General features: G+C 36.4%; 3 protein-coding genes across 3 annotated transcripts; 1 reads left to right on the top strand and 2 right to left on the bottom strand.

The window, feature by feature from the left end:
• Positions 1-74: 74 nt before the first annotated feature.
• On the top strand, positions 75-4084 carry LOC106169012 (ran-specific GTPase-activating protein). The gene is made up of 6 exons (XM_013548293.2): positions 75-255; positions 900-1003; positions 1609-1766; positions 2405-2533; positions 2869-2934; positions 3251-4084. Exons 1-6 carry the CDS (start codon positions 241-243, stop codon positions 3454-3456), a joined length of 678 nt encoding a protein of 225 aa, XP_013403747.1. The 5' UTR covers positions 75-240; the 3' UTR covers positions 3457-4084.
• A 370-nt stretch (positions 4085-4454) lies between these two features.
• On the bottom strand, positions 4455-8126 carry LOC106169011 (endoplasmic reticulum resident protein 29). The gene is made up of 4 exons (XM_013548292.2): positions 7935-8126; positions 6421-6559; positions 5620-5781; positions 4455-5302 (listed from the first exon to the last, which is right to left on the bottom strand). The coding sequence occupies exons 1-4, from the start codon at positions 8049-8051 to the stop codon at positions 4968-4970; spliced, it is 753 nt and encodes a 250-aa protein (XP_013403746.2). The 5' UTR covers positions 8052-8126; the 3' UTR covers positions 4455-4967.
• Positions 8127-11173: 3047 nt separating this feature from the next.
• On the bottom strand, positions 11174-14989 carry LOC106168987 (uncharacterized). The gene is made up of 3 exons (XM_013548266.2): positions 14270-14989; positions 12616-12732; positions 11174-11671 (listed from the first exon to the last, which is right to left on the bottom strand). The coding sequence occupies exons 1-3, from the start codon at positions 14830-14832 to the stop codon at positions 11497-11499; spliced, it is 855 nt and encodes a 284-aa protein (XP_013403720.2). The 5' UTR covers positions 14833-14989; the 3' UTR covers positions 11174-11496.
• Between the last annotated feature and the right edge of the window lie 307 nt (positions 14990-15296).

The following is a 15296-nucleotide window of genomic DNA, read 5'->3' on the forward strand; positions in this document are numbered from 1 at the left end:
TTTTTTGGCGTCAAATTAACAATAAACTCTAAACTGAGAAGTTATGATAGTGTAACTTAAGTAACTAGGATATTGAATGTTCAATTCCATTCTCAGAAATTGCAAAATTATTTATCTAAAACGAAAGGTCTTGTTGCAACCGAGGTAAATGTCTCGATTTCGCTACAGCGGGAAAGGAGACTAAAGCTAACGAAGGTCAAGAAGAGTAGGCAAAAGAATCTCAAAGCATCTCTCTACAACATGGCAGATGACAAGGTAAACTGTGACATTTGTGTTCTCTTTTAACTTATGCCAATTTTAAGAGAAATACAAACCCGTGCATTAATAGATAACCTCAGAATCAGCACTTCAATCGAGACGTTTTTGCGCATTCATTGATAGATTGCTACGGATAATCGGCGTTGCTTGTATCTACAATCCCAGAAGAAATGCCTTTTTTTCAGTTTCTAGATATTTATGTCTTAGTATTGGTAAAAAACCAGTAATGTTGGTTAAGCCATGTCTTACTTGGCACGGATTACACTGTGTCCAATAGTATTCAAAACCAAGCCAGTGAGGAAACCTCTCTAGTACAAACATAACCCTAAACATACCATCTTTACTCCCTTAGCCTCAGTGGACACCTACCCACTGAAGACATTATGCCCACTCAGGACAGGAGCATTTTGGTGATATTTACACTGTGTAAATGAACGAAAGCGAATTAAGTGTAAAGTGATGACCAGTTTGCCCACTCACTGCTGTGCAAGAGCTCTCTAATTTCTATCTTACCTCTCATCTCCTTAACCGGAGTGTCAACACATGCATTTCATGCCTTGATTACACTGGTTTAAGCTACATTTTTGCTTTGGTCAATTCATCGCTCTCAGCATCTATTTATTAAATGTTCTCCATTTTAGGAAGAAGTTATTGAGAGTCCAGATGCTCATTTTGAACCAGTAGTCAAGTTACCAGAAGTGGATGTTAAGTCACTAGAGGAGGATGAAGAAGAAATGCTGAGAATGTAGGTAGAGAAGCAACCGAGTCCTGCTTGAAAGACAAAAAGCAAACACAACCACTAGGATTTTCTAAGCCTATATTAATACCTATAACCACAGTTTCAAAGACCATACATCCATTCATTTGTTTTAAAAAATTGGCAATCTGAGATAGGGCTTTTCTCAGGATTGGGGGTACAGGCCCTCCAAAATTACAGATCAACATTTTGGACTCCTTGTACCCCAAATTCTGAGGAAACCCCTGCTCACAGACTTGCCCTTCAGGAAATTGTTGAAGAAATGCTTATTTTCAAATTTGAATGGGGATTGTAGAAAAATATGATGGCTAAAGCTCTCAAATTATACACATAGGTGTGATATCACATTTAGGATTTATGTACTAAGTTAAAATTCAAACTGTTTTGTAGATTTTGAAATAGATCCCTTCAACTTTGATGCATACCATAACACTGACACCTTTAAGCTCTTAGCAAAAACTGGCGTCGTGACATCATTCATTTGCATTTGGGAAAATGCTGAGTGATTTTCCAATGAAAGTTTACTCTTTGTGGTGATGGTTCAAAGATTTCCATTGCACAGCTGCAGTAAACAACTTTTCTTTATTTCATAGGAGAGCTAAATTATTCAGATATGACACATCGGGAGATGAGCCAGAATGGAAGGAGCGAGGTACAGGAGAAGTTAAACTACTTTCACACACAGGGAAAGGGACCACAAGGCTATTAATGAGGAGGGATAAAACACTGAAAATTTGTGCTAATCATTATGGTAAGTACTGTAATACTTGTGCCATATTACGTAGATGAAAATATTTAGATCAAAGGCATAAATTGAATTGTTGATCAAGAGGAACAAGTTAATTGTGGTTTGCTCTAAATTTGCCTTAGAAGTTGGGATGTGCCTACAAAGCCTGAGTATCAGTGCAGAATTGCTTTTTGTCGCTGGTCTGAAATGTGATACTGAAGAGTACCTTTACTATCTTCACTGGTTTGCACTGAGTAAAGAACTAAATGCATCCTTTGCAATTTTAAGCAGCAAATGGTAGGTTTTGAAACTGAAAAATTGACATGGACAAAAGTATTGACTGCACAAAAAGATGGGGACCATTCCCACAGATATTTGGATCGATCTATCTCCTTGGGGGGTCTCACTAAATTGCTATCAAACTAACCGGCTTAAACGTCTGTCACGCCTAGTAAAACTGTTAGGGGGTAATTATCTTTACCCCTAGCCGATTCGGTAGGCGTGACAGACCTTTAAGCCTCTTGAGCTGATAGCAATTTAGCACGAACCCCCAGGGAGATGGATCGATCTATGTATGGGAACCCAGTCATAGATCTAGAGTGAGGAATTCCAAAATAGCCCCTTCAGCTTATAACAGCACTGAAGGTGCATTTCCATTTTAGTCTTACCACAGATGGAACTGAAGAAGAATTGTGGCAGTGACAAGGCCTGGGTGTGGAACACACCTGCTGATTTTGCTGATGAGGAACCAAAACCAGAATTACTAGCTATTCGATTTGCAAATGTTGAAAGTGAGTACATCTTAAAAATGAAATACTGATTTTTGTTTTGATTCCAAAATGAAAATAGTTTGTAATATCCGAGTGCCATTATTACCATAAGCTTCAAAATATCTTGCTATTACTACTGCTGTGCTAACATGTATTTGTTTTATTCAAACCAGTACTTTTTGTTTAATGTAAGTGATGAGAAATTTGTGACGGGCGGACTGAGATCACAAATGTACAAGTGATATTATTCTTGCTGATTGTCACAGTTCTGATGCATTGTTTTTCTTTTCAACAAACAAACCATGACATATTTATACATTGCGAAATAGTAAAGTTCGCACGCATTTATTTTTCAGATGCAAATAAATTTAAAGAGACATTTGACAGGTTAAAGGCATCAGGTGAATCAGAAAAAACTGGAGGTAAGAACTTGCATAAGGATGTTGGGGATTCCTTTATTTTTGTTTGTACATTTTATTTTTCATCTAAAAGCACTCGTCACATTTTCCCATGCAGTAACTTGCCCCTTTAAAACTTTTATTTCAGATGCGAAGAGAAAGAAAAGTATGTGCAGTTACCTCTCTTCTTAACATCCTTGAAGTATATTATCAGCAATATTGTATTAATGATGTGATGTCTAGAATGTCATTTATCAATTTTTTTTATGCTACTTATACTGAATTAATTCATCTCTAGATGTTTTGGCATGACCACACCTATTTGGTATTACCCTTTCAGACACTCCAGAAAAGCCAGAGCAATCTGAAAATTCTAAAGAAGACAGCAAATTAGCAGATGGCAACACAAGTGCGAGTGGAGACAGCACAGCTGCAAACAGTGTAGCAGAAAAATTGGGAGAAATGTCTGTTAAAGACTCTGAAAAGAAAACTGAAACAACAGAATCAAAAGACAGTGAAAAAGATACAGAGACAGCAGAGAGATAATATTGTATAAGTAGTCTGTCTTTACAGTTCACAATTTTGCCCACCTCGAGCATTCATAAAAGGGGAAGTTGTTGGTGCTTAACACGTGATTTTTAACCCACATTTTCCATTTTGTATGGTTTACATGATGAACACGTATACTGCATAAAAGTTTGATGTGAATGTGTCTGCTCTTCACAGCTTCAACCATCTTGCTCTATCAACTAGGTTTTATGATGAAGAATGAAGGTATAAAACTACAGATAATGCCTTCATGCATCTGTTTTATGATTTGAAGTATTAGCAAAAAGAAAAGCTGAACAGTCTGGACAGAGGTTTTATATTGCTAACAATTTTGTGCTTTTGACTAAGATTTGTAATGTCTCACTATTTTGTCAAGTTCTCCAATTCAACTGGAATGGTTATTTTAAGGGAGCCCTTAAGCTGTGATGTATGTTGAAAAATCAGATGATCATACTACCGATCTCTGTACAATGTTTTTATTTGCTAGCCATAATAGTCTTTGACATGAGCTTGGAAATGGTGTGTAATGAAAGATCTTTATCATTTCGTAATGTTAATAATGAACCTTTCCAACAATAAGACACTTTTCGGTAAATGCCACAAACAAATAAAATTTTTACCTTTACTATATTCTTTATTCATTTTAATAAACTGCTTTTAAATTATTTAGTGTTCTGCAGCTTAATATTAAGCAGCAGTTTCTAGTTGTAAATCATGATAGAAATAGCCAATAATTTGCCCCTGTTGAAGAATTTTTTTTTTGTCGTGCTAATTATTAATCCCAGTATTATTCTGCCACCCCCAGCACCATTTGCAGCTTTTCAAACATGTAAAAAAAGATCTGTAAACACTTGCTTTTTTTCAGTAACTTTTCTCAGGGTGCAGAATATTGGAGATTTGTGACTGGACAAGATTACAAGACCCAAATTTTGCAAATTTGGGCACTGAATACATTAAAAGTAGAGAGAACCTCATGATCATATAAGCAGTCTGTATATTTCTCAAATGTAAAATTTATTCCCCTGCCTTGTAAAAAGGTCACATAGACATATATTAGTCTGCAATACAGTGTACAATGTACTTTGGACAAAGACTGCAATAAGCAAACCCAAGTACCAAGCACTTAAACAAGACTGCACTTAAAAATTAAATGTGGGACTTCGCATTTTTAAAGTCCATATATCTGACATATAAAGAATTTGCTATAAACTTTAAGATAATTGTAAAATTCATAACTTATTTTTAACAACAAAGACGACAAACTGGCAACTCGCAACTGCTTACCTATGACACTTACATGAAATATTTCATCTGAATAAGGATAATTGTCAATTAATGCTCTTACTTGTACTTTTTGAAAGAAATGTGCACCAGTGTCCTTTGACACAGTAGAGCAATTTAAATATATATATAATATGTACTGCACAAAGCCAGTTTATCTCCAATTACTGGGAAAAAAAGTCTTACTGTAGAAGGATAAGACCTGATAAACCACCTGCTTGTCAACATTACAGTTCATCTCTCTCTCTGACTATCTGGAATGATGTGAGAATTTGCAGCCTGTCTTTCAGCTGCTGTTTCTTGTTATCACTGATTTTGCCTTCTGCTAACTTCTCAACTCTCTTCATCTCAGATTGGACAAAATCTTCACCCTTCTCCACAATCTTCTGCATAGTTTTGATGTATATAGCAGCAGAGTTCTGCTGGGCATCAGTCACTTTTTCTGAAGCCTTTTGAGCTTTTTTAATGACATCCAGTTTCTGCTCAGCAGTACCAGCTTCATATAGTTCCTTTACTAATTTGTCAAATTCTTCAATGCAAGCAGGAAGACCAAGCCACAAACCTAAAAACAAAACCAAAATACTGAAATTAATTACAATGGAACACATCAACCTTCATTTTGCATTGATTTCATGAAATAAGAACTAAAATTCCAACGTGGCAATTGTAAAAAATGTAGATACAGTAAGCAATTGACCCTTTTTTACTGACAAAGCCCCAAAAATCAGTTGGTAGACAGTTAATAAAACAGATACAAGTCACATCTGGCAAAAGCCACAATCTGTATGGGGGGAAATGTCAGAAGATCTGATATTAATAAAATAATCCACCATGGACTGTCAAGTCAGTTCTTTGTGAAATACAATTTTCATACTATACCTGATTCTTTCATAATGAAAGTCCTTATTGCATCTGAGTCAGTGGTACTGCCAGTATAAGTTTTTTGTTCTTTCCCATTAAGAAATAGTTTATATACTGGAAAATCTTCTTTCTTTACATTAAACCTCTCTGCCAGGTCAGAATTCTCTTTCTCACCATAATCTGCAATCCAATCAAAATAGCATTACCAACAACCACTGTGCAGCAGAATTTTTATATACCTGAAGGGAAAACTGTAAATAGCAACATAACAATGAGTTATTGACAAAGTTAAAGAACAATTGTTGTCCACATTTGACACTAATACATCATACCAAGCTTGTGCCCCTTTTGTCACTACAGCAAGAAAAATGAGCATGGAACAAATTTAAAGATGCATACAAAGTCAATTTTTTGTCACAAAAACCAACCAAATGCCAGCATATAGTTTCAAGTAGTATAACTAAGAGAATTACCAAAAGGCATTGTTTAATTTTACCCGAAAATGATGTTTGAACAGATTTTTCTGCTGGCATTCTAAGCTGTATGTCAATGGGGCAGGAAAGTCGGTCACAGAAGTAGGTTAAATTTACAACCATAAATTTAAAGAAAGGAGCAGTCTAAAGGTCTTTTATGGCTGATCGAGTGATCTATTAAGTTTATCCCTTGGCATGTCGAATTTATTTGAGTCATATAAGAATCTAGTAGAAGTGGTTTACATGTGTTACTCGGAATCCACACTCCACAGATGCTCGGTTCGTATGTACCTTTAAAAAGGTGGTGGTGTGTGTGTGTGTGTGTGAATTTGGTTGTCCTCATTACCTGATACTTGAACTTCTGCTACTAGTAAATCAGGTTGGGAGATGGAGGATTCTGCCACCTTTTTAAACTCATCCTGTTTCTCACCATACGGAAAGGTTTCATCAAACTTCACTAATGCTGCCTTCTGCTTGCTTAAAATCTGCCAAAAAAAAGTGTTAAATCTACATTATAACATTGATCTTTTTTTATCTTTTGTTGAGATGACATAAAATGATGGTTGTTTTATTTTATTACTGAAAATCATCCCTTATACCCAGGTCTATAAGACTTGTTTTACCCAAAAGGCCAAATCACGCTCGGCTGTCACCCTGATTGGATAGTAAACGATTGTCGTAAAATCGCTAAATGATATTAAAACCGGGTGCATAAACTTGAAAACCACCTAGGACAACCTTGGACTGCCACATTAATCCAATACAATGCAAAAATAAACTATAACAAGTGGTTAAAGCCTTCAAGCCAAATGTCGTAAAGTCCCCATATACCTCCATTGAGACAATAAAATAGAGTAAGCTTGTGAAACAAGATTCAACAATTTTAAACATAATAATCGAAATAAAATACTGCCGGGCATCGGAGCGGCCTAAAACTTGGCACGCTTACCGCAAATACTGCAGGCTACATCATCCCGTCGCTCGTTTGTAAATTCTGTGCATGGCATACGCACAATCAAACCGTAAATCCAAATTCCACCTCTGATGCTTGAGTCGGTCCACTCTAACCTCCCATTACGAAAAAGAAGCCATGCCATTGGACAATGCGACCTCTGCGGTTACGTCATTTCCTGAATTGGATTGTGGAGAGGACCGACTCAAGCATCAGAGGTGGAATTTGGATTTACGGTTTGATTGTGCGTATGCCATGCACAGAATTTACAAACGAGCGATGGGATGATGTAGCCTGCAGTATTTGCGGTAAGCGTGCCAAGTTTTAGGCCGCTCCGATGCCCGGCAGTATTTTATTTCGATTATTATGTTTAAAATTGTTGAATCTTGTTTCACAAGCTTACTCTATTTTATTGTCTCTATGGAGGTATATGGGGACTTTACGACATTCGGTTTGAAGGCTTTAACCACTTGTTATAGTTTATTTTTGCATTGTATTGGATTAATGTGTCAGTCCAAGGTTGTCCTAGGTGGTTTCCAAGTTTATGCACCCGGTTTTAATATCATTTAGCGATTTTACGATAATCGTTTACTATCCAATCAAGGTGACAGCCGAGCGTGGGCCAAATTATGCTCTACGTACTTTGTACCGGTGTTACAGGAATGGAAGTCCGCTAGGAACCGTGCTAGTCCGTTCCCCATTACTTTGCACAGGTGATATTCGTCCCATATACTAACCCCAATACAGCTAACCCTAACCTGTACTAATCATATAAGACCCTGAACTTCCATTCCTAGGACTACCATTCCTGTCACACCGGGTGCATCAAAATTTTCCAAGGACTTTCTAAATTATGTACAGTTAGATGTTTTGAAAGAAAATGCAAGGACAAACCAAGATATACACACTTTGTCAAATACTCCCGAATTTAACTGCACAGATCCTTTGACAAGTTCGCCGTTGACTGCAGGAGATAAACTTAATATCAACAGAAATATTACAGCATTTACATCTGGTCCCTCCATGCTTGCCTGCCTGCCGGTGTATATAGACTACTGTGAACCAATCAGTTGACTTACCCTGTCACTTGCCTGTACAGTTTCTATTGGCTAGTTTATCATGTAGGCCAAGGTCGTCCGAAATTCGAGAATGGAAGCGAGCAGATTGTGTTTGTTGAGATTGCGTTTGCAAAGTAGCCTAAAAGGTAAATGGAGAAGTACTTCATACGCATGCGGGACAATGCAAATGTTCCGATATTCAGAATATGCCAAGGACATAGACCTACTAGCTGTCTTTTTTTTATTAAGACTATGCTTTAACTCGATGCAAACGTTGCTTGAAGGATCAAACACTATATTTTCGGCACATATATATCATGGGCTTAATGGTATAATAATAGCCTAATAACAATTATTAGGGGCCTATTATTATTATTATTATTATTAAAGAAAGATAGATGGACAAAATGAATGAAAAAATAAATTAAGATGAAATGAAAAATAATCTAAAAAACACTGATGATAATATATTTAATGTCTGTTTTCGAACACAGATATCCCATTTACTCGTATGGAATAATTGTGGAAGACTTAATTATGAAGCGGATAGAACTAATCGTTAATGATGGTTTGGTTAGGCGTTCTGTCCCCAGCTTCCACAGCAGAAACATATACAAGAGACTAATAGGCCCAGTGCCCGACGTAGACCACTATTGCAAGTGATTGCACTGCCACGTACGTGTCAGCAACCTAAACTGCCGCCAACGTCTAAGTTGGAGGAATTACTGACATACAAACAGCGATTTAATGATGCGCGCTTTTTTTTAACATTTACAAAGCATACAACCGTCAAAGTACAATTTTGTATCTGTTCATTAATTAATTAATTATTAATTCTTGAAATGGGAAAATCGAAAAAACTGATATCCTAGTAAGTGAATTTATTATTTTTTTAGACAAGGATTGGTCTAATTAGTCTCTGATGCCTCTCTTTCCTTTTGCGCCCGAAATTAATGGTAATTGATAATCATGAGCAGAGTCAGAAAAGAGATGATTCTCTTTGAAGGTATAAGTTAATAATGAGTAAAATGCACTATAATCTCACGTGCAAGAAATTGGATAAAACGATTCATTAATACGTATGATCATACCACGCAACAATACTCCGTGCGATGAATGGAACCGTAATTTATCTTGACTTGATATAAAATGTCTTACGTTTCTCAATTGATGAATTGGGAGATCGATGAACCCTATTTTCGATGTATTTTACTTACCAACTCCAGGCCTAAATCAACCAGATATCGTCTATCTATTATTGAGTTTATCATTTTTTTTTTTCAGTTATCCGACCCTCAAGTAGTGATTAAAATTTTAGGAGTCAAACCACTTCCATAGTTAGTCCCTGTATACCATTAGGTTTAACTTAACATAACACTCAAATGTTCTTTGTCAGCCCAACGTGCTGAGGACAATTTAACTCAGCATCGGGCTATATACATTTTTTGTTTCAATGCAAGTTATGATTGAACTTTGCCAACGTCTTTCATGTTTAAAATGTAGGATTAAACCTGAAGTATACCCCCTTTTGCTGTATATACACGTACGCACTTGAATGTTGTACCCAAAGTCATAGACAACTGACTCGAAGAATTCTACATGTAACAACTATACAAATCTATACAAATACTTATGGAATGATTACTGGGAAGTAGCACAGAATAAAACTAGGCCCTATTGCTATTGATGGGTGTATCGTTTTTTGTTTTTTTTTCAAACTTTCAGTTATATAAATTTGTAAGGCTCTCAATCATGATTCACTTTTTGGACTTAGCAGCCACTGGAGTTTTTCATGATCTGTTTTCTACTCAGGTATCATATATAATTACGTATACAGCAACTTCGGGATAACATTATAGACTCCTTGGCCCTAAAAGGGTTCATAGGAACAGCCGGGACTTGAACAAGACGGTTGTAGTTACCAAAAGGTTTTATCTGATAGCTTGTCGTCTCCGATTTGAGAATCATGTAGCCTCAGACCTACCATGTTAATAGAACACCTTTGTGAGCCACGATAAAAACACCAACACTTGACTTCATCGCTATGTGGGATCAAGAGACAAGAATGATATACACATGAACTAACGATCTGAGATACGAGATGCCTAGTTTTAACATGTGTGTGACAAAGCGAACGAGGGCGCAATAGAAATCACCGCACAGACTTCACTTTTGTTTTCAATTTTTCAATGTCAAAGGAGCTGACTGAAAATTAAAGAACAGCTGGAAATGCAAAGAAGGACCCCCCCCTACCCCCCCCCCCCCCCCCCCCCCCCCCCCCCCCCCCCCCACTGCCTGTTGTAGAGATTAACATATCAACTGTTTAACTGCAGTAGATATTGCATTCTAGTTGCGCATACTGTAACAACATAGAGTTACATACCATTCCGTCCCATTTAACAGGGCCTAATAAAAAAAAAGACAGGAGCCTCCATCCGATCTTCAAAATGTAATTTATGAACTGCAATATTTATTAATTTATGCTATTTGGAAAACAAATGTATTTAAAAAAAGACAAACTATCCTTTCACTGATTAATTTTGATGGAATTTGGAATTTGCAACCGTGTGTGTAACAGAAATGTAGTTGTATCGCATCACATGCATTTGTTTACAATGATTTTCACCATATATATATATATATATATATATATATATATATATATATATATACCAAAGACGCTTTGATCCCGGTGGTCTGTTTGTGCAATTTCAATTTTTCATGATCACACTACTGGCAACAGTACATGTACATACATGTAAACAGCGCCCACTGTGAAAGAGTGGTAGTGAATTTTTGAAATGACTAACCTCTTCCCACTCTGAACGAGCAGAAAAGTTCCAATTCAGGAGCACAGAATCATGTTTCACACATTACCATCCACCCCACCCCACCACTTTCATAGCTCTCTATCAGGCATTGTATCGAGGCTTTTGTGTTTAAAGAACTTTTAAAGGGACTTTCGTCAATCCTTTAAGTAAGAGACTTTAAATGATATTATATGATTATATGAAAACGCTTGTCAAATATATTGACATTACGAGTAATTTAATACAGAAATATCTCAAAATTTGGAAAAAACTAGGGTGCCTATTTTTTAATATTATTTATTAAATTTCGTTCATTATATACATAGGCCTACGTTGTGTCATAGGTACATGTATTTTAGACATTCAATTATCACCTGTTTGTCTTTCAAGTAAATGAATAATTTGCACTGTGTTTGTTCCGGTTAAAACAAAAATTTCATTTCATCTTAACGTCATTGGAAAAAGTTTATCTTGTCAATTCTAAATATACCCAGGAAAATGTACTTAACAAACACGTGTTGATATAGATAATAAAGTATATCAACTTAAATCAGACATGAAAGACACAATCTACGGAAATTCATTGTTTTGACTTATTCCTTTCATCCGTTAAAATTTTTGCATATGCATCCCGTGGGTAACTCGAATTGCTCAAAAGAGACAGACGAATCTACTTTATTTCGACAGGAATTCTCTGGTTTGCAGAAAGCCAGTAGAGTGAAAACTCCCATAGTTGTCACACATTGTCCGGGGCAGTACTCCATGATTCCATTAAACCTGAAATATCGATAACGAAAGAAGATTTACTTTAGTTTAGTTTTGTGTGCGGATGAGGATAACATTTATAAGGATCGAAAAGGTCAAGTCTTAGACTTGATTAATATAACCCATGCGTGCTGCGGCGCGGTGAGGGGTAGTGTAAGACTGTGGGGATTATGTTTAACGTAATCGATCAACTTTTTTGAAACAAATGTATAAAGAAGCATGAAGGCATGTCTTTTTATTGACAGAGCCAGCAAACCAAGGCCACATACATGAACCGATCAGTGAGTAAGAGCAAATGATTTGCTTCAAATGATTGTTTTAATCTTTTTTTAAAATAAGGATATACGATAGAAGCCCTCCAGTCGTCCTGGTAATTTAATGGGCCAAACAACAAACCTACAATTTTGTTACTTTACAAATTTGTCTTTTAGATATGAAAAACAGATATTGGAATTATCGGTTATCTCCCTATTTTGCAGGTGGATATAAGTGAACGTTAATCAAACCTGCATAACATTTAAATCTTCACAATTCGGATAATCTCTCTCTCTCTCTCTCTTTTCAAAAATAAAAGTAGGTTAATTTATGCCATCACGTATTCGGTTCTTAAAAGCGTAACACGTTGATGATGTTGTTCTTAATTAGAGAGTGACAGTATATTTCTAACAAAGAAAAATTGAATTGTGCACTCTGGCAAATTTGAATACTATTGGGAGATTAAATCTCATTACTCTTGAAAGAGTTTGTTGCCATTAATCCAGTGGTATATGATGGCCTCCTAACTATATTTAATAACGAAATGCACTCGATCAATCATATCCTCACTTCTACAAGATTTCCATTTGGTTTACTCTCAGAGACGGAGGTAATATATAAGATTTGATAAGATTTAAAGACAAAGAATTCAAGTCGTCTGAATTTAGGCACATCATGTTAATACATATCAATTAGCTTACTTGCACTCTGATACCGTGACGCTTTGGTATTTATTCACCCTGTCAAGCTGGACAACGAGATACATTTCTCCGTTAATGTCCTTTATAGGCTCCATGGGTTGAAATCGAGTCAGTTCTCTGTAAATGCAGATTAAATTGATTAGAAAAGAACAATTTATTCTAAAGAATCCAGTGCCAAGTATCTGAAACCTTCTGATATTAAATCCCCATTTTCAACTGTTTAATAATTTATTTTATTATTTTAAGCGATTATTTCAGTCATAACATACAAATAATAACGGCTTTCAGTCATAACATACAAATAATAATAAATGAATCCGTAACTCAGTTGCCAAAGGTATCAAACGCATGGTTTGCAGAAAGACAAATGTATCCCAACCATCAATACCCATTAGACTACAATGACCTGGCTTATAAAGCTTTCAGAGAGATCTAAAAAGACATTTTGAAAAAAAAAACGTTATACAATCTAATGTAAAGATTGTTACCTACACATACACAAAGGGAAGAGGTTAAACAGGTCGGGGGTGGTATTCTCGAAACTTATCTTTAATTTTAGCAGTAGGCAACGACTGAGAATTTTGAATCCCCGTAAATAGGACACTCGACTTATATCGAAGTTTACTGAACTCCTATCCCCCAGGCAACCTGTTTGTACCTATTTCTACACCTGGGTGAGAGGGATACTGGGTGGAAAGTGTCTTACCTAAGGATACAACGAAGACGGGTTGCCACCCAGTGCACTTGTTAGCATTTCATGTCTTACAACTGTTCTTATCAAAGAAAATATCCCTATCTTAGCTAGCTATCTGACACTTTCTACAGTACCAGCGGACCTGCGTGGAATATTGATGTGCTTTTTTAGTAATTACTACTACGTAAAAACAGTAGGGGAGAACGGGGCTAGTTGGACCTCGGGGTAAGTTGCCCCCCCCCCCCCCCCCCATCAATTTATGACAAAGTAACTATGGGGTAAAAGAACTGATCACATCATTTTGTAAAGTGATCGTTTCCAATAGTGCTAATAAAGCGTCGGCAGTGAGTCCAAATGAAATAATTTAGCATCTTAAAGTAGCTTTATTAAAAAGACTTGATTGGGGGGGGGGGGCAACTTACCCCGGGGTCCAACTAGCCCCGGTCTCCCCTATCTTTTTTGATAATGTGACTTATGTACTGTGAATTTCATCTTTTGACTATTTTCTTTAAATTTTCTTTTATTTGATGTAAAAGTATTTAGAAGACTTCAACTACTTGATAAAAGCCCCTTCAAAATGGTTGTACTTATGTATAACTAGGTCCTTTCTACTCTGAACATATGTATGACGAAATTACGGGCGTGAAGATGACATTCACAGTTAGTTCTTATGGGATGAAGTCCGTATAATTATCTCTGATCAGATTCAGCAGTTGTCACGTTCTGTTACCGTGCTTGCCTTAAAATGAGTACTTACTACTTAAAATATTTATCTTTCATCATATTTTTATATTTGAAGTGGGAATGGGAAATGTAAAACTGGTTCTTAGCATATTGTTTGGTATAGATTACTGTATGTGTTTTATATAAATTTAGTGAAATTAAACTATTTTTTTACCACGCATAAATCGTTGCCTCTATTTATTATTGGAAAAAGTAAATGTGACATAGGGAACTTACGCAGGACAGCATATATCTCCATCTACTAATAGACTCGAATCCGAGCCGACAGTACCCCGATTCGAGACAGCGTCATTATCATCTTCTGCGTCCCGCTCTCGCCTTTTCGAGAAGACGACACTGTTCTTTTGTTTATAAATTGGCGCTTGTTTTTTAAAGATGGTAAAATTACTTTTCAATCCAGTCTTCTTGGACAATTTCCTCCCAAATGTCTTCATGTCAATTTCCTCCAATTTGGCAGGTGATTGAAAAAGTCCAGGATAAAGGACGTCGTACACTTCATAGCTAGTGTTTGGCTCTGGTTTGAAGCATGATGTCGGACACCCGGTGCATCTGTCCGGGCAAGAGTCATCATCATTGTATGAGAACGATGTCACTGCTATATTATTTCCTGCCAAATGTCGCGTAGACAGCGGGCTGTACCGGGAATACGAGGCGTACGAACCAGATGGTAAAGCTGAATTCATCATCGGATAATTGTCATCTGAGGTACTTAAAGCGAAAAGTCCATTACAGTCACATAATTTCATAATAACCAGAAGAATAACACTGTCAAGATCCATTACTACTGCGTATGTCGAGAATTGGTGTGAAAACAAACTTGGTGAAATCTGTGGCCTAAAAACTGAACACAAAAGAGCATGATGTCAACTTGTATAAAAGTAACTTTACAACACCAACAGAAGAATATAAAAACCCAAACATGAACTCACATTTAAAATGTATGTTACATGGTTTGTTTATACCTCGGTTATTGTAAATATAAAGTTTACCTTTATGGACACAGCTTTTAACTATTACAGAGCATTTCTTTAAGTTGTATGTAAAAAGCTGAGTGAGACCGTTTTAATGATATATTATATTGTAGTACATTAATGTCAGGTGGATGACTACAGCGATATTCAAGGTCCTGGGGCGGGACACTGTTACCAGCCTACACAAGGCCCATATTTTCTCGTGGCCACGGCTCTTCGTTATGTATAAAAAGTATTTTCTCATTCAAATTAAATAAACAGCACATTTTATT

Source organism: Lingula anatina, chromosome 1 (assembly GCF_051362555.1).
Source record: "Lingula anatina isolate TDL-2025a chromosome 1, LinAna3.0, whole genome shotgun sequence".
NCBI classification, from domain to species: domain Eukaryota; kingdom Metazoa; phylum Brachiopoda; class Lingulata; order Lingulida; family Lingulidae; genus Lingula; species Lingula anatina.